General features: G+C 48.0%; 1 protein-coding gene across 3 annotated transcripts in view; it reads left to right on the top strand.

Annotated features, from left to right (window-relative positions):
• The window catches only part of LOC106592487 (IQ motif and SEC7 domain-containing protein 3), a 376,341-nt gene that overhangs the window by 324,356 nt on the left and 32,256 nt on the right, over positions 1-19,729 (top strand). For all 3 annotated transcript variants that reach the window (XM_045700042.2, XM_045700047.2, XM_045700043.2), the window contains 3 exons: positions 8,073-8,212; positions 16,742-16,867; positions 19,102-19,201. In XM_045700042.2, the coding sequence (XP_045555998.1) occupies positions 8,073-8,212; positions 16,742-16,867; positions 19,102-19,201 (366 nt within the window). The remainder of the gene's footprint in view (positions 1-8,072; positions 8,213-16,741; positions 16,868-19,101; positions 19,202-19,729) is intronic.

The following is a 19,729-nucleotide window of genomic DNA, read 5'->3' as shown; positions in this document are numbered from 1 at the left end:
CAGTTGATATGTTCCCCCCCGGTCCCCAGTTGATATGTTCCCCCCAGTCCCAGTTAATATGTTCCCCACCAGTCCCCAGTTGATATGTTCCCCCCTAGTCCCCAGTTGATATGTTCCCCCCCAGTCCCCAGTTGATATGTTCCCCCCAGTCCCCAGTTGATATGTTCCCCCCTCAGTCCCCAGTTGATATGTCCCCCCAGTCCCCAGTTGATATGTTCCTCCCCAGTTGATATGTTCCCCCCAGTCCCCAGTTGATATGTTCCCCCCAGTCCCCAGTTGATATGTTCCCCCCTCAGTCCCCAGTTGATATGTCCCCCCAGTCCCCAGTTGATATGTCCCCCCCCAGTCCCCAGTTGATATGTTCCCCCCAGTCCCCAGTTGATATGCTCCCCCCAGTCCCCAGTTGATATGTTCCCCCAGTCCCCAGTTGATATGTTCCCCCCAGTCCCCAGTTGATATGTTCCCCCCAGTCCCCAGTTGATATGTTCCCCACCAGTCCCCAGTTGATATGTTCCCCCCAGTCCCCAGTTGATATGTTCTCCCCAGTCCCCTGTTGATATGTTCCCCCCAGTCCCCAGTTGATATGTCCCCCCAGTCCCCAGTTGAAATGTTCCCCCCAGTCCCCAGTTGATATGTTCCCCCCAGTCCCCAGTTGATATGTTCCCCAGTCCCCAGTGGATATGTTCCCCCCCAGTCCCCAGTTGATATGTTCCCCCCAGTCTCCAGTTGATATGTTCCCCACAGTCCCCAGTTGATATGTTCCCCCCAGTCTCCAGTTGATATGTTCCCCACAGTCCCCAGTTGATATGTTCCCCCCAGTCCCCAGTTGATATGTTCCCCCCAGTCTCCAGTTGATATGTTCCCCCCAGTCCCCAGTTGATATGTTCCCCCCAGTCCCCAGTTGATATGTTCCCCCCCAGTCCCCAGTTGATATGTTCCCCCCAGTCCCAGTTAATATGTTCCCCACCAGGCCCCAGTTGATATGTTCCCCCCAGTCCCCAGTTGATATGTTCTCCCCAGTCCCCAGTTGATATGTTCCCCCCCAGTCCCCAGTTGATATGTTCTCCCCAGTCCCCAGTTGATATGTTCCCCCCAGTCCCCAGTTGATATATTCCCCCCAGTCCCCAGTTGATATGTTCCCCACCAGTCCCCAGTTGATATGTCCCCCCCAGTCCCCAGTTGATATGTCCCCCCCAGTCCCCAGTTGATATGTTCCCCCCAGTCCCCTGTTGATATGTTCCCCACAGTCCCCAGTTGATATGTTCCCCCCAGTCCCCAGTTGATATGTTCCCCCCCCAGTCCCCAGTTGATATGTTCCCCCCTCAGTCCCCAGTTGATATGTTCCCCCCAGTCCCCAGTTGATATGTTCCCCCCAGTCCCCAGTTGATATGTTCGCCCCCAGTCCCCAGTTGATATGTTCCCCCCCAGTCCCCAGTTGATATGTTTCCCCCCAGTCCCCAGTTGATATGTTCCCCCCAGTCCCCAGTTGATATGTTCCCCACAGTCCCCAGTTGATATGTTCCCCCCTAGTCCCCAGTTGATATGTTCCCCCCCAGTCCCCAGTTGATATGTTCCCCCCAGTCCCCAGTTGATATGTTCCCCCCAGTCCCCAGTTGATATGTTCCCCCCAGTCCCCAGTTGATATGTTCCCCCCTCAGTCCCCAGTTGATATGTCCCCCCAGTCCCCAGTTGATATGTCCCCCCCAGTCCCCAGTTGATATGTTCCCCCCAGTCCCCAGTTGATATGCTCCCCCCAGTCCCCAGTTGATATGTTCCCCCAGTCCCCAGTTGATATGTTCCCCCCAGTCCCCAGTTGATATGTTCCCCCCAGTCCCCAGTTGATATGTTCCCCACCAGTCCCCAGTTGATATGTTCCCCCCAGTCCCCAGTTGATATGTTCTCCCCAGTCCCCTGTTGATATGTTCCCCCCAGTCCCCAGTTGATATGTCCCCCCAGTCCCCAGTTGATATGTTCTCCCCAGTCCCCAGTTGATATGTTCCCCCCAGTCCCCAGTTGATATATTCCCCCCAGTCCCCAGTTGATATGTTCCCCACCAGTCCCCAGTTGATATGTTCCCCCCAGTCCCCAGTTGATATGTTCTCCCCAGTCCCCTGTTGATATGTTACCCCCAGTCCCCAGTTGATATGTCCCCCCAGTCCCCAGTTGATATGTTCCCCCCAGTCCCCAGTTGATATGTCCCCCCCAGTCCCCAGTTGATATGTCCCCCCTGTCCCCTGTTGATATGTTCCCCCAGTCCCCAGTTGATATGTTCCCCCCCCAGTCCCCAGTTGATATGTTCCCCCCAGTCCCCAGTTGATATGTTACCCCCAGTCCCCAGTTGATATGTTCCCCCCAGTCCCCAGTTGATATGTTCCCCCCAGTCCCCAGTTGATATGTTCCCCCAGTCCCCAGTGGATATGTTCCCCCCCAGTCCCCAGTTGATATGTTCCCCCCAGTCTCCAGTTGATATGTTCCCCACAGTCCCCAGTTGATATGTTCCCCCCAGTCTCCAGTTGATATGTTCCCCACAGTCCCCAGTTGATATGTTCCCCCCAGTCCCCAGTTGATATGTTCCCCCCAGTCTCCAGTTGATATGTTCCCCCCAGTCCCCAGTTGATATGTTCCCCCCAGTCCCCAGTTGATATGTTCCCCCCCAGTCCCCAGTTGATATGTTCCCCCCAGTCCCAGTTAATATGTTCCCCACCAGGCCCCAGTTGATATGTTCCCCCCAGTCCCCAGTTGATATGTTCTCCCCAGTCCCCAGTTGATATGTTCCCCCCCAGTCCCCAGTTGATATGTTCTCCCCAGTCCCCAGTTGATATGTTCCCCCCAGTCCCCAGTTGATATATTCCCCCCAGTCCCCAGTTGATATGTTCCCCACCAGTCCCCAGTTGATATGTCCCCCCCAGTCCCCAGTTGATATGTCCCCCCCAGTCCCCAGTTGATATGTTCCCCCCAGTCCCCTGTTGATATGTTCCCCACAGTCCCCAGTTGATATGTTCCCCCCAGTCCCCAGTTGATATGTTCCCCCCCCAGTCCCCAGTTGATATGTTCCCCCCTCAGTCCCCAGTTGATATGTTCCCCCCAGTCCCCAGTTGATATGTCCCCCCCAGTCCCCAGTTGATATGTTCGCCCCCAGTCCCCAGTTGATATGTTCCCCCCCAGTCCCCAGTTGATATGTTTCCCCCCAGTCCCCAGTTGATATGTTCCCCCCAGTCCCCAGTTGATATGTTCCCCACAGTCCCCAGTTGATATGTTCCCCCCTAGTCCCCAGTTGATATGTTCCCCCCCAGTCCCCAGTTGATATGTTCCCCCCAGTCCCCAGTTGATATGTTCCCCCCAGTCCCCAGTTGATATGTTCCCCCCAGTCCCCAGTTGATATGTTCCCCCCTCAGTCCCCAGTTGATATGTCCCCCCAGTCCCCAGTTGATATGTCCCCCCCAGTCCCCAGTTGATATGTTCCCCCCAGTCCCCAGTTGATATGCTCCCCCCAGTCCCCAGTTGATATGTTCCCCCAGTCCCCAGTTGATATGTTCCCCCCAGTCCCCAGTTGATATGTTCCCCCCAGTCCCCAGTTGATATGTTCCCCACCAGTCCCCAGTTGATATGTTCCCCCCAGTCCCCAGTTGATATGTTCTCCCCAGTCCCCTGTTGATATGTTCCCCCCAGTCCCCAGTTGATATGTCCCCCCAGTCCCCAGTTGAAATGTTCCCCCCAGTCCCCAGTTGATATGTTCCCCCCTCAGTCCCCAGTTGATATGTCCCCCCAGTCCCCAGTTGATATGTTCCCCCCTGTCCCCAGTTGATAAGTTCCCCCCCAGTCCCCAGTTTATATGTTCTCCCCAGTCCCCAGTTGATATGTTCCCCCAGTCCGCAGTTGATATGTTCCCCCAGTCCCCTGTTGATATGTCCCCCCCAGTCCCCAGTTGATATGTTCCCCCCAGTCCCCAGTTGATATGTTCCCCCCAGTCCCCAGTTGATATGTTCCCCCCAGTCCCCAGTTGATATGTTCCCCCCCAGTCCCCAGTTGATATGTGCCCCCCAGTCCCAGTTGATATGTTCCCCACCAGGCCCCAGTTGATATGTTCCCCCCCAGTCCCCAGTTGATATGTTCCCCCCAGTCCCCAGTTGATATGTTCCCCCCCAGTCCCCAGTTGATATGTTCTCCCCAGTCCCCAGTTGATATGTTCCCCCCAGTCCCCAGTTGATATATTCCCCCCAGTCCCCAGTTGATATGTTCCCCACCAGTCCCCAGTTGATATGTTCCCCCCAGTCCCCAGTTGATATGTTCTCCCCAGTCCCCTGTTGATATGTTACCCCCAGTCCCCAGTTGATATGTCCCCCCAGTCCCCAGTTGATATGTTCCCCCCAGTCCCCAGTTGATATGTCCCCCCCAGTCCCCAGTTGATATGTCCCCCCTGTCCCCTGTTGATATGTTCCCCCAGTCCCCAGTTGATATGTTCCCCCCCCAGTCCCCAGTTGATATGTTCCCCCCAGTCCCCAGTTGATATGTTACCCCCAGTCCCCAGTTGATATGTTCCCCACCAGTCCCCAGTTGATATGTTCCCCCCATTCCCCTGTTGATATGTCCCCCCAGTCCCCAGTTGATATGTTCCCCCCAGTCCCCAGTTGATATGTTCCCCCCTCAGTCCCCAGTTGATATTTCCCCCCCCCAGTCCCCAGTTGATATGTTCCCCCCCAGTCCCCAGTTGATATGTTCCCCCCAGTCCCCAGTTGATATGTTCCCCCCTAGTCCCCAGTTGATATATTCCCCCAGTCCCCAGTTGATATGTTCCCCCCAGTCCCCAGTTGATATGTCCCCCACGTCCCCAGTTGATATGTTCCCCCAGTCCCCAGTTGATATGTTCCCCCCAGTCCCCAGTTGATATGTTCCCCCCAGTCCCCAGTTGATATGTTCCCCCCCCAGTCCCCAGTTGATATGTACCCCCCAGTCCCCAGTTGATATGTTCCCCCCTAGTCCCCAGTTGATATATTCCCCCCCCAGTCCCCAGTTGATATGTTCCCCCCTCAGTCCCCAGTTGATATGTTCCCCCCAGTCCCCAGTTGATATGTTCCCCCAGTCCCCAGTTGATATGTTCCCCCCAGTCCCCAGTTGATATGTCCCCCCAGTCCCCAGTTGATATGTTCCCCCCCAGTCCCCAGTTGATATGTTCCCCCCAGTCCCCAGTTGATATGTTCCCCCCCAGTCCCCAGTTGATATGTTCTCCCCAGTCCCCAGTTGATATGTTCCCCCCAGTCCCCAGTTGATATGTTCTCCCCAGTCCCCAGTTGATATGTTCCCCCCAGTCCCCAGTTGATATGTTCTCCCCAGTCCCCAGTTGATATGCTCCCCCCAGTCCCCAGTTGATATGTTCCCCCCAGTCCCCAGTTGATATGTTCTCCCCAGTCCCCAGTTGATATGTTCTCCCCAGTCCCCAGTTGATATGTTCTCCCCAGTCCCCAGTTGATATGTTCCCCCCCAGTCCCCAGTTGATATGTTCTCCCCCAGTCCCCAGTTGATATGTCCCCCACCAGGCCCCAGTTGATATGTTCCCCCCAGTCCCCAGTTGATATGCCCCCCCAGTCCCCAGTTGATATGTTCCCCCCCAGTCCCCAGTTGATATGTTCTCCCCCAGTCCCTAGTTGATATGTTCCCCCCCAGTCCCCAGTTGATATGTTCCACCCAGTCCCCAGTTGATATGTTCTCCCCCAGTCCCCAGTTGATATGTTCCCCCCCAGTCCCCAGTTGATATGTTCCCCCCAGTCCCCAGTTGATATGTTCTCCCCCAGTCCCCAGTTGATATGTTCCCCCCCAGTCCCCAGTTGATATGTCCCCCACCAGGCCCCAGTTGATATGTTCTCCCCTGTCCCCTGTTGATATGTTCTCCCCAGTCCCCAGTTGATATGTTCCCCCCCCAGTCCCCAGTGTATATGTTCTCCCCAGTCCCCAGTCCCCAGATGTTATGAAATATCCTGCGCCTGGGGGGAACATATCAATGTTCCCCCCAGGCGCAGGATATTTCATAACATCTGTAACGAGTGCGCTGAGTCGGGAAGCAAGCTCAGGGAGTGAGTGTTTTAATAAATAAATGAAACAATAACCACGAAACACAAACAACGCACCGACATGAAACAGAGTCAATAACACCTGAGGAAAGAACCAAGGGGAGTGACAGATGTAAGGAAGATAATCAAGGAGGTGATGGAGTCCAGGTGAGTGTCATGAGGCGCAGGTGCGCGAGACGATGGTGACAGGCGTGCAGGATAATCAGCAGCCTGATGACCTAGAGTCTGGAGACAACATCAAGAGGAGGGTTTTTTGCAATTAACTAATTCAACATTTGCTTCTGTCATTTTTTAATAGAATGTATGTGTGTGTGGGGTTGTGTGGTGTGTGTGTGTGTGTGCGTGCCTGTGTGTGTAGAGAGTTGATGTCGAGGCGCTGTATGTGTGTGTTTGATGGTGTGCTTTGACTGAGTGTGTTTGTTTGTGCTCTGTGATCATGACTGAAATATGAGTGTGTGTGTGTTTGATCGTGCTCAGTGACCGGGACTGAGTGTGTGTGTTTGATCGTGCTCAGTGATCGGGACTGAGTGTGTGTGTTTGATCGTGCTCAGTGACCGGGACTGAGTATGTGTGTTTGATCGTGCTCAGTGATCGGGACTGAGTGTGTGTGTTTGATCGTGCTCAGTGATCGGGACTGAGTGTGTGTGTTTGATCGTGCTCAGTGATCGGGACTGAGTGTGTGTGTTTGATCGTGCTCAGTGATCGGGACTGAGGGTGTGTGTTTGATCGTGCTCAGTGATCGGGACTGAGTGTGTGTGTTTGATCGTGCTCAGTGATCGGGACTGAGTGTGTGTGTTTGATCGTGCTCAGTGATCGGGACTGAGTGTGTGTGTTTGATCGTGCTCAGTGATCGGGACTGAGTGTGTGTGTATGTTTGGTGCGCTGTGCCCAGCGTAGTGTGTGTGTGTTTGGTGCGCTGTGCCCATCTTGGTGTGTGTGTGTGTGTGTGTGTGTGTGTGTGTGTGTGTGTGTGTGTGTGTGTGTGTGTGTGTGTGTGTGTGTGTGGGAGGGAGGGGGCTCCCTGTGGCTCTGACACATTCCCTGGCCTTGGAACAGGAAGAGTGGGTCAGTGTACACACAGCATGGCTCTTCCACCACAGAACACAGATCATTCACCATTCAACTCTCTTGTCTCAAAGCTCCACTGAGGTGAATACACACACACACACATACACACAATAAACACGCACAGACTCAAAATCACGCATGCACACACACCCACACGCCGAACCCACACATACACACACACCATAGAAAGACTACTGAATGCGTCATGGCCTGGGCTGTTTCTACATGCATGTATGTGATGTGGTGCTGTAGCTTATAGTAGCTTACAGTAGTTTACAGTAGTTTACGGTAGTTTACGGTAGTTTACAGTAGTTTACAGTAGTTTAGTTGTTTACAGTAGCTTACAGTAGTTTACAGTAGTTTACAATAGTTTACAGTAGTTTACGGTAGTTTACAGTCGTTTACAATAGTTTACAGTACTTTACAGTAGCTTACAGTAGTTTAGTTGTTTACAGTAGCTTACAGTAGTTTACAGTAGTTTACAATAGTTTACGGTAGTTTACAGTAGTTTACAATCGTTTACAGTAGTTTACAGTAGCTTACACTAGTTTACAGTAGCTTACAGTAGTTTACAGTCGCTTACAATAGTTTACTGTAGTTTACAGTAGTTTACAGTAGCTTAAAATAGTTTACAGTAGTTTACAGGCTTCTGTCATTGTGCCTCTTTGTGGATGTCTGTGTATTTGGGATTGCATGCGTGTGTTTGGGCCTCTCAAACATTGCCACTGTTTCTAGAACATGGTTTGTGTGTGTGTGTGTGTGTGTCTAGGTGTGGATGATGGAGCTGACATCCCCAGAGACATGGTGGTGGGCATCTATGAGGGGACTAACCCATGGTGTGTGTGTGTGTCTAGGTGTGGATGATGGAGCAGACATCCCCAGAGACATGGTGGTGGGCATCTATGAGGGGACTAACCCATGGTGTGTGTGTGTGTCTAGGTGTGGATGATGGAGCTGACATCCCCAGAGACATGGTGGTGGGCATCTATGAGAGGATCCAACAGAGAGAGCTGCGCTCCAATGAAGACCACGTCACCTACGTCACCAAGGTGGAGCAGTCCATTGTGGGCATGAAGACAGTAAGGACACCAGGGCTTGACATTAACGCTTGTTCGGGACTAGTGAAAAAAACATTTTTGGGGGGGACAATCAGAATATACATTTCTGTTGTCTGAATGGACAAGTCAGATAAATCACACAAAAATCTCAATGTCAAACAATTACTCCGATCAGAGTTGGATCAGAGTGTCTTCCGTAGGCGTTGCAATGTGCATTGTTCTCTCAATCTCTGCAGAGCGCATCGGAGTGGAATTGTATTGCATTGACAGGCACGAGCGGTCTTTCAATCACCTGCACAGATCCCCATGTAGCCGTGTGTGCACACACAGATGCAAGCGTACACACAGATGCACACACACACACACACACACACTGTAAGACCGATCCATCAATGTTTACTTGGTGACAGAAGCCACTCAGTCATCTTATAGCTTGTAATTTATCATTGACAGACACATACAATACATCTGAAAACAATAAGAAGTGTTTGAGCTGTTTTTGTCACTCAAGAGCAAGGTTGATTTAGTTTGAGAACATACCCAGTGCAATAAGTTAGCCCAAGGGAGTCAAACTCATTCCACGGAGTGCCTAGTGACTGAGGGTTTTTGTTATTTCCTTTCAATGAAGACCTAGACAACCAGGTGAGGGGAGTTCCTTACTAAACAGTGACCTTAATTCATCCATCAAGTACAATGGAGGAGTTAAAACCCACAGACGTTGGGCCCTCCATGGAATGTTAGCCCATCAAGGTATATCTATCTAATCCAACAGTCATGTCGTTTCGCCGTTGGCTCAGATGGTTACACCGTAACCAAACCGGCCGCGCGCGTGCCCTGTCATGCGCTGTCATCCGCAAATAGATTTTTTTCCACCCACACCAAAGGCGATCACGACACGGAGGTTGAAATATCAAATCAAACTCTGAACCAATTATATTAACAGGTCGAAAAGCATTAAACATTTATGGCAATTTAGCTAGCTAGCTTGCAGTTTCTAGCTAATTTGTCCTATTTAGCTAGCTTGCTGTTTCTAGCTAATTTGTCCTGGGATATAAACATTGAGTTGTTATTTTACCTGAAATGCACAAGGTCCTCTACTCTGACAATTAATCCACACATAAAACAGTCAACCGAATCGTTTCTAGTCATCTCTCCTCCTTCCAGGCTTTTTCTTCTTTGGACTTTATATGGCAATTGGCATCTATTTTAGTGCTTGGCAATGTAGACACTCGTTGGCGGGCGCGAGCCATGTGGGTGCAATAATTGAATAACATGTATGTTTAAATTTATTTTGCAATGTGAGTGGTGTGGTCAGCATGTTAGATTGTGGTGCTTATGAAACCAAGGTTGTGGGTTTGATTCTCACATGGACCACAGAATGTTTTTGTTACACTGAAGATACAGTATATATTACTCTGTTACACCAAACATTGTTCAACTAAACCGTTACACTGACCTCTGTCTGGTCTCCCTTGTAAAAGAGGTCTCTTGATCTCAATGGGACTTCCTGGATAAATAAATACGATTTTATCAAACTAAACATGTGTGTTCACCGCACCAATCTTACCTAAAAAGCTTAAAGACTCCTGTTGCAAGTAGCTGGCTAATATAGATAAATTGAGTAATGACCTGAGTTAATGATTTCAGTCCTGATAATGAGCCTTTGCTAATGGTGGAGATGCTAATGAGTAAAATGGCTAATGGGCTCTGCTGACAGTGCTGAGGAAATGTAGTAACAGTGTTCGCTAACAACGCTAATGAGAAAGACGGAAGGACTTTGAAACGGTGTCTCCTCTTAGCTGAAAATGATTAAATGATCAAACTACCGCAATGTCCAGTTCATACTGCAGCAACAGGACCCCACAGTACTATACAGTTCATACTACCTCAACAGTACTCCACAGTACTATACAGTACTATACGGTCATACTGCAGCAACAGGACTCCACAGTACTATACAGTTTATACGACCTCAACAGTACTCCGCAGTACTATACAGTACTATACGGTCATACTACCTCAAGAGTACTCAACAGTACTATATGGTTCATACTACCTCAAGAGTACTCAACAGTACTATATGGTTCATACGACCTCAACAGTACTCCACAGTACTATACAGTACTATACGGTCATACTACCTCAAGAGTACTCAACAGTACTATATGGTTCATACTACCTCAACAGTACTCTACAGTACTATACAGTACTATACGGTTCATACTACCTCAACAGTACTCCACAGTACTATATAGTTCATACTACCTCAACAGTACTCCACACTACTATACAGTTCATACTACCTCAACAGTACTCCACAGTACTATACAGTTCATACTACCTCAACAGTACTTCACAGTACTATACAATACTATACGGTTCATACTACCTCAACAGTACTCCACAGTACTATATAGTCCATACTACCTCAACAGTACTCCACAGTACTATACAGTTCATACTACTTCAGCAGTACTTCACAGTACTATACAGTTCATACTACCTCAACAGGACTCCACAGTACTATACAGTTCATACTACCTCAACAGGACTCCACAGTACTGTGCAGTTCATACTACTTCAACAGTATTGCAGCGCAGGTGATAATGACGCAAGCAATCAACAAGCTTCCACCCACTGTGCAGTTTCATATACTTTTTCTACTACAAGTAGGCTAGTCTACCCATGTGGCTCAGTTGGTAGAGCATGGTGTTTGCAACGCCAGGGTTGTGGGTTCGATTCCCACGGGGTACCAGTACGGAGAGAAAAAATGTATGAAATGTATGCATTCACTACTGTAAGTTGCTCTGGATAAGAGTGTCTGCTAAATGACTGAAATGTAAACGCCTTGACTTTTTCCACATTTTGTTGTGTTACAGCCTGAATTTAAGATGGATTAAAGGGAGATGTTTGGTCACTGGCCAACACACAATACCCCATCATGTCAAAGTGGAATTGTGTTTTTATTATTAATTTAAAATGAAAATATGAAAGTATTCAACCCCATTTGTTAATGCAAGCCTAAATATGTTCAGGAGTAAACATTTGCTTAACAAGTCACATAATAAGTTGCATGGAATCACTCTGTGTGCAATAATAGTGTGTAACATGTTTTTTGAATGACTTCCTCATCTCTGTACCCCACACATTCAAGTATCTGTAAGGTCCCTCAGTCGAGCAGTAAATTTCAAACACAGATTCAACCACAAAGACCAGGGAGGTTTTCCAATGCCTCGCAAAGAAGTGTACCTTTTGGTAGATGGGTACAAATAAAATAAAAAGCAGACATTGAATATCCCTTGGAGCATGGTGAAGTTATTAATTACACTTTGGATGGTGTATCAATACACCCAGTCACTACAAAGATACAGGCTTCCTTCATAGCTCAATTGCCGGAGAGGAACGAAACCACAACATTGTAGTTACTCCACAATACTAACCTAATTGTCAGAGTGAGAAGAAGGAAGCCTGTACAGAATACAAATATTCCAAAACATGCATCCTGTTTGCAACAAGGCACTAAAGTAATACTGCAAAACATTTGTTAAAGCAATTAACTTGAATACAAAGTGTTATGTTTGGGGCAAATCCAATACAACACAACACATTACCGAGTAACACTCTCCATGTTTTCAAGCATAGTGGTGGCTGCATCATGTTATGGGTATTCTTTTAATCTTCAAGGACTGGAGAGTTTTTCAGGATAAAAAAAGTTAATCACCGTCGATACCTGGTTCAGTCTGCTTTCCACCAGACACTAGGAGAGGAATTCACCTTTCAACAGGACAATAACCTAAAACACAAGGCCAAATCTACACTGGAGTTGCTTACCAAGAAGACAGGGAATGTTCCTGAGTGGCCGAGTTACAGTTTTGACTTAAATCTACTTGAAAATCTATGGCAAGACCTGACAATGGTTGCCAAGTAATGATCAACAACCAATTTGACAGAGCTTGAAGAATTTTGAAAAGAATAATGGGCCAATGTTACACAATCCATGTGTGAAAAGCTCTTAGAGACTTACCCCAAAAGACTCACAGCTGTTATCGCTGCCAAAGGTGCTTCTACAAAATATTGACTCGGGGGTGTGAATACTTATGTATGTGAGATATTTCTATATTTAGTTTTCAATGAATTTGCAAAAAAGTTGCTAAACATGTTTTCACTTTGTCATTATGGGGTATTGTGTGTAGATGGGTGAGAATTATATATAGAAAAAAATCTTATCCATTTTGAATTCAGGCTGTAACACAACAAAATGTGGAATAAGTCAAGGGGTAGGAATACTTTCTGAAGGCACTGTATTTCATCATTTCAAGTTAGATTCTGTTGTGTCATGTTATATCATATGAAATTCAAAAATAGAAAACAATTAGGCAAGGAAATACAATAGACAAAGAAGGATGAAATAGAACAATAATTCTATGGTGCAGTCTGAAATATTCAGATAACTGCCAAAATATAGGAAACACCAACATAAAGTGTCTTAATAGGGCGTTGGGCCACCACGAGCCAGAACAGCTTCAATGCGCCTTGTCATAGATTCTACAAGTGTCTGGAACTCTATTGGAGGGATGCGACTGTCACGTCCTGACCAGTGAAAAGGGTCATTTTGCCATAGTAGTATGGTCAGGGCGTGGCAGGGGGGTTGTTTTGTGTGTTTTGGGGTTGGTTTGTTTCTAGGGGAATTTGTTCTAGTTTTCGGTTTCTATGTTTCATACGGGTAGTTTGCATACGGGTAGTTTGGCTAGGTCAGGGGGAGCCCTGACCTAACTTCCCGGGCGTACAGGAGAGAGCCGTGGAGCAAACCGGAGCCAAGAAAGGAGTCAAGCACTGAGTTTGACGCGAGATTCCGGGAAATGGTACTGGCGGAGAGGGCGTGCAGAGGGGTGAGAAATGCATTACGAGGTGATGCGCATTACGGGGTGATGCGCACTATCTCGCCCATCCACACACACAGTCCGGTGCGGTCGGTACGGGCTCCGCAGCGTTGCCAGGCGAGAGTTGGCCGGCAGCCAGGAACAAGTGCGCCGGCTTAACGCATCTGGCCGCCAGTGCGTCTCCTCGGCCCAGTTTATCCTGCGCCTGCTCTACGCACGGCAGCCCTCATTCCCCAGCACAGCCCAGTTCGCCCTGTGCCAGCGCTCCGCCCGTGTCGGGCTACAGTGACCATCCAGCCAGGACGGGGTGTGTCAGACCTCCGGTGCGCCTCCACGGCCCAGTGTGCCTTGTGCCTGCTCTGTGCACCCAGTCTCCTGTGCGTCTCCCCAGTCTTGTGAGACCGGTTCCCGCTCCCAGTAGGAAGCTTCCAGTAATGATCAACGGTCCGAAGCCTCCAGCGATAATCCACGGCATGAAGCCTCCAGTGATGATCCATGGCTCGGAGCCTGTAGGGTTAATCCATGGCACGAAGCCTCCAGTGATGATCCATGGCCTGGAGGCTGTAGGGATGATCCATGGCACGAAGCCTCCAGTGATGATCCATGGCACGGAGCCTGCAGCGAAGGTCCCCAGTCCGGAACCTACAGAGATGCTCTCCAGTCCGGAGCCTCCAGCGATGCTCTCCAGTCCGGAGCCTCCAGCGACGCTCTCCAGTCCGGAGCATCCAACGACGCTCTCCAGTCCGGAGCCTCCAGCGACGCCTCTCAGCCCGGAGCCTCCAGCGACGCCCCTCAGCCCAGAGCCTCCAGCAACGCCTCTCAGCCCGAGGCCTCCAACGATGCTCCTCAGCCCGGAGCCTCCAGCGATGCCCCTCAGCCCGGAGCCTCCAGCGACGCCCCTCAGCCCGGAGCCTCTAGCGACGCCCCTCAGCCCGGAGCCTCTAGCGACGCCCTTCAGCCCGGGGCCTCCAGCGACGCCTCTCAGGCCGGGGCCTCCAGCGACGCCTCTCAGCCCGGGGCCTCCAGCGACGCCTCTCAGCCCGGGGCCTCCAGCGACGCCTCTCAGCCCGGGGCCTCCAGCGACGCCTCTCAGCCCGGGGCCTCCAGCGACGCCTCTCAGCCCGGGGCCTCCAGCGACGCCTCTCAGCCCGGGGCCTCCAGCGACACCTCTCAGCCCGGGGCCTCCAGCGACGGTCTGCAGCCCAGAGTCTTCAGCGACGGTCTGCAGCCCAGAGGCTTCAGCGACGGTCTGCAGCCCAGAGCCTTCGGTAATGGTCTGCAGCCCAGAGCCTCCCGCGATGGTCGGCAGCGCAGAACGGGGGCTACGCCTGGAGCCAGAGCCACCTCCGTAGCTGGAGGATTGGCGGAAGGGGTGGGTGTAGCACAGGAACCGTCGTAGACGGTGGCCACCCTCCCTTCCCTCCCTTTAGGTTTGGGGTTGTTTTTGTGGGTTTTTTGTACGGGGTGAAGTCGGGGTCTGCACCTTCGGGGGGGGGGGTACTGTCACGTCCTGACCAGTGAAAAGGGTCATTTTGCCATAGTAGTATGGTCAGGGCGTGGCAGGGGGGTTGTTTTGTGTGTTTTGGGGTTGGTTTGTTTCTAGGGGAATTTGTTCTAGTTTTCTGTTTCTATGTTTCATTTTCCATGTGTGGCCGAGAATGGTTTCCAAACAGAGGCAGGTGTCTTTTGTTGTCTCTGATTGGAAGCCATACTTAGGCAGCCTGTTTTCCTTTGGGTTTTGTGGGTGGTTGTTTTCCGTTTAGTTATTGTACCTGACGGAACTGTTGGTCGTTTTTTTTGTTATTTTGTAAGTGTTACTCATTAAAGTATTCAAGAATGAGCACTCAACATGCTGCGCCTTGGTCTGTTCACTATGACGCCTGTGACAGCGACACTATTCTTCCACGAGAAATTCCATAATTTGGTGTTTTGTGGATGGTGGTGGAAAACACTGTCTCAGGCACTGCTCTAGAATCTCCCATAAGTGTTCAATTGGGTTGAGATCTGGTGACTGAGATGGCCATGGCATATGGTTTACATCGTTTTCATGCTCATCAAACCATCCAGTGACCACTCATGCCCTGTGGATGGGGGCATTGTCATCCTATGTGGTGTAGCCATGGTAACCAAAATAATGGCCTGCCTAGCATTTTTATACATGACCCTAAGCATGATGGGATGTTAATTGCTTAATTAACTAAGGAACCACACCTCTGTGGAAGCACCTGCTTTCAATATACTTTGTATCCCTCATTTACTCAAGTGTTTCCATTATTTTGGCAGTTAACTGAATATCCAAACAAGTTCAACACTTTTGACCAAACATTTTAGTTATAGATTGCACCTTTAAATATGCACCATGCAAACATTGCTCCACCATTTCCTGGTTGCTAAAATTCTAATAGTTTGACTAATTTCCGTTTATGTGAAAGAATAAGAATGTATAGTGTAGAGAATCATTGTACCATCTAAACCGCTGTGAAATATATTTTCCATAACCCCAAATATTGTATTTTCAGCTGTTTGAAGCTGGTGCACAAAACCGAAAGTAAAAGACGCAAAAACTAAACTGAAGTACGGGAAGCGTAGAAATAGTGCACATAAAACAGATCTACCTCTTCTTATACTTGCTTTCAATGAGAAGGACAGATCTATAACTCACATTTCTATATGAATTTGGTCGGTTTGCCCAAAAAGTCACTTGAACTGTTACTCCAAACATCACTCACCGTTTCAGTTCATCACTCTCTATTTATTGTGTTGCTCGTTTTTTTCTTCCACTATAAGAGAAAAGAGAATGAGAGAGCAAGAGAGGGGCAGAAAGAGAATGAGAGGGGGAAGATGTAACTATTGCCAAGTGTGAGACAAAGAGGGAAAAAGAGGAACAACTTGAGCTTGTCTGTGAGGTTTAGTGTATTTTAGAAAACCCCTTGCAGGCTAAAAGATCAGAGCCTCTCTTAAAGGGTGTCAATGGAGCACAGAGAAATCGATTGGCCATGGCCAAGACACCCTTAATCAACAACACTCTCTCTCCACCTTTCATCTCTCTCTCTCTTTCTTTCTCTCTTTCTTTCTTTCTTTCTTTCTTTCTTTCTTTCTTTCTTTCTTTCTTTCTTTCTTTCTCTCTCTCTCCCTCTTCCTCTCTCTCTTTTTGTTTCTCTCGCTCCCCCTGCTTTGGCTCGCCAACGGCATCAGTTTATCCCTTCTTTCTGTTCTCCGTCTGTCCATTCTCTCCTATCTTTCATCTCTGAAAATGTGAAGTGTTCTAAGAAGCAGGCTTCATGGTCATTTTTAACGGGCATAACTGTCCAATCTGTGCCTGAGCAGAATTCATCAATAAGACCTTATGTAGCAGAATCCTTTGGATTTATGGAGGCAGTTATTGACAGGAGAGTGATAGCTCAGCGGTGTAATTTTGTTGCAGCCTACAGTAGAACAAGGTAGCGCTTCATTGTGCATCTGTGAGATCATGGAGGACGCCAATGAAAGGTGATGGAGTGATATCACCACTTCCCCGTAAACTTTTTCTGTTTTTATCTTTCCCTCTTTCTCTCACTCTTCAGAGTATTGTATTTTTGAATTGCCGTTGAATTAGCTATGTAAATAAGTTGGATTGTTCCAATAAAGTTTGTTCTAAAGTCAATATCTCGCTCTCTCTCTTTCTCTGTAGGTTCTGTCTGTTCCCCACAGAAGATTGGTGTGCTGTAGCCGTCTGTTTGAGGTGACGGACGTCAACAAGGCCCAGAAACAGGCAGCCCACCAGAGAGAAGTCTTCCTCTTCAATGACCTTATCGTGGTAAGACTCCCTGTCACCGGACTGACTCTGCAACGGATTGTGGGAAATGTAGTATTGTCTTAGGAAAGGATGATAAACTTACTACACCCCTCTGAGGATTATAGGGGGACATTGTTATGGGATTATAGTACTGCAAATGTCTACGTGTTTGGATTTAATTGATTTGCGCCAAAATTGCTTTTGGGAAGTATGGTGTCACCTGACCTAAAGTAGTAGCATTTCCAAACTATACAGAGATTACCTCACTATCAACTTGGTTGTAGTCAACTTGTGAAGTGTGGTAGCCCACAGTCATATAAAGCAGCTTGTATTCTCTGCCACACATATTCAAGTCATGTAATACCCAGGAAGTCTCTAACAGGGAACCATTTTCTGAAGACTTCGTCCCTACTTTCTATTTTGTTTCATGACTCATTTCTTAAATAATAGATGGTACAGTAGGTTAAACGGAGTCCGCAGTGAACTTATAAACTCAAGCCTAGAGAAAGAAAATAACTGCTGGGGTCAGTAATGAAGTCCAAGCTTCAGTCCTTCATTTGGTCAAAGTCCCATCGAATGGGCCTCGGAGTTAATCATAGATTAAATGTCTATTATAGTTAATACAACCATTAGGGCAACTCCAAATGTTATCTCTGTGAAGTATTAAACTACTCCCATAATTCCACTAGTTCTCATCTTAATCTGTCTCCAACAAAAACTGGGGGAGAGAAAATAAAAATGAAAGTGTTTCTCTGCTGCCTGCGCTGCCGTCGAAAAGTAATTGTGCCCCGAAGGGAGGAGGGGAGTTTTGAAAATGCTTATTCTTTGCCAGGCCAGAAAAAAATCCTCTTGCGACATCTTGGCGGAAAACTGTTGATTCGGCACAAAGAGAATGTCATAATTACTTCAATCGCTGAACCTCATTTTGTGAGCGTGAAAAAAAAATGAGGACACACTCTCGAGGTTTACGCAATTACACGTAATTAAGAGGGCGGTTTCCTGCGAGACCTTGTTTCTCACGACTACGCAGAGAGTAGGGTCTAGGGTCTGTGATAAGTTTGCAATTTTCATATTTGTTTTACTGTGTGAAATTAATCGTAAGGGGATTGTTCTTTACGAGTTAATCATTATTCTTGAGATTCCAACACTCTCGTCTGCAGCGGTGGATGTGTCACGGTGATGCATTGATTTAATATGGCGGCTTACCAACACGGCCCTGCAGTATCAGCACTGAGAAGATACTCTCATCTTTCTCTATCTGTGGTATTTATATATTGTACGAGAGCTTCTCTCCCTCTTGTTCTCTCTCTCTCTCTCTCTCTCATTATTTCCCTCATTATATCTCTACCCATAAGGCATAGCTGTTTTCCCCCACACACCCACAAACACATCCTTGAAAAAATATAAAAAGTTGCAGTGCTGTTATGTCACTTTCACTGGAATTGGGATTTGTCTCAGAGAGAAAGCTATATTGTAGTAAATTGTCTCTCTGAAGGTTATTAGTAGGATGATATGAATATGCTGTGTTGATCCTCTCCGACCGATGATGGATTTTTTATCCTTTATTTTATCACGGAGGTCACATTGAGACTTGAATGGCTTTTTCTCCTGCGCCTTCAACAGGAAACACCAATGTGAAGCAAACTTCAAAGCCTGTTGAAAGCATGGCTTAAAACCTAAACCCCAACCATAACCTAAACCCAACCCTAACCTGACAATAACTCCTACAGTGCTGACTGAGATTGCAGAGAAAGGCTTTGACAATAATGGAAGAGAATAATAATTACTGCCCATCTGTTACAATGGAAACATGGTTTACTCTGCTCCCACAACACATGCCACTGGAACCGTTTTTGTGGGTTAAGTGTCTTGCTCAAGAGCACAAGGGTGATGGATGGGGCTTGCCCACATCCTTTTGGATACTTCTCTAACCTCTAAGCTACCTATGTTTGTTATGCTCTTTAGGGCTGTTTTCCAGTCACAGTTTAGTCCTGGAATAAAAAGCAAGCTCAATGGAGAATCTTGAAAATGCCTTTTAAGTCCAGGATTAGGATTGATCTGTGTCCATAAAACCACACTAATATGTTTTTAAAGTGGAACAGAAGACATCCTGAATAGGTTCTTATTTTGATGTTATGATTGACATCTCCGTCTTTGCTACTAACTTCTTTATTGAGGAAAAATACACTTACTACGAGTGTGATATGTGGTTGTCTCACCTAGCTATTTTAAGACAAGTGGCTTTTTACCCTCAGATCCTGAAGCTGTGTCCGAAGAAGAAGAGTTCAGCAGCCTACACCTTCTGTAAAGCCCTGGGCCTCCTGGGCATGCACTTCACACTGTTTGAGAACGAGTGTAAGTCACCTAACACCAGCATCACTACTCACCCTCCAAAGGAGAGAGAGAGAGACTGGGAGAGAGAGAGAGACTGGGAGAGAGAGAGAGACTGGGAGAGAGAGAGCGACTGGGAGAGAGAGAGAGAGAGACTGGGAGAGAGAGAGAGACTGGGAGAATGAGACAGAGTGAGGGACGAACGCTTTTTCTTAACCAATGTTGCCATGGCAACGCAAAGTGAAACAGGCAGTAAGCCATGCAGAAATATGTTATCTTGATCTGCAAGTAGATCCTTCAGAGTACATCCCTTTTTGAGACATTTACACCACTATCATAGAGGAGGACAGAAGCAAAGAGAGGAGGGAAATAAACGGTGGGAGGGAGAGAGAGCGGGAGAATGTAGTGAAAACAGAAAAAGGGAATGACGCAGATAAATGGTGCTAGCAACCCCAGTCACATAGAGTACCCAGAATACATTGTGTTAGCCTTGATTTATGTACATTATGCATAACTCCATTCATTTGGATAAAAAGCCTCTACTAAACCAAC

Source organism: Salmo salar, chromosome 17 (assembly GCF_965601325.2).
Source record: "Salmo salar chromosome 17, fSalSal1, whole genome shotgun sequence".
Taxonomy (NCBI): domain Eukaryota; kingdom Metazoa; phylum Chordata; class Actinopteri; order Salmoniformes; family Salmonidae; genus Salmo; species Salmo salar.
This window is presented reverse-complemented; position numbering and strand designations above follow the sequence as displayed.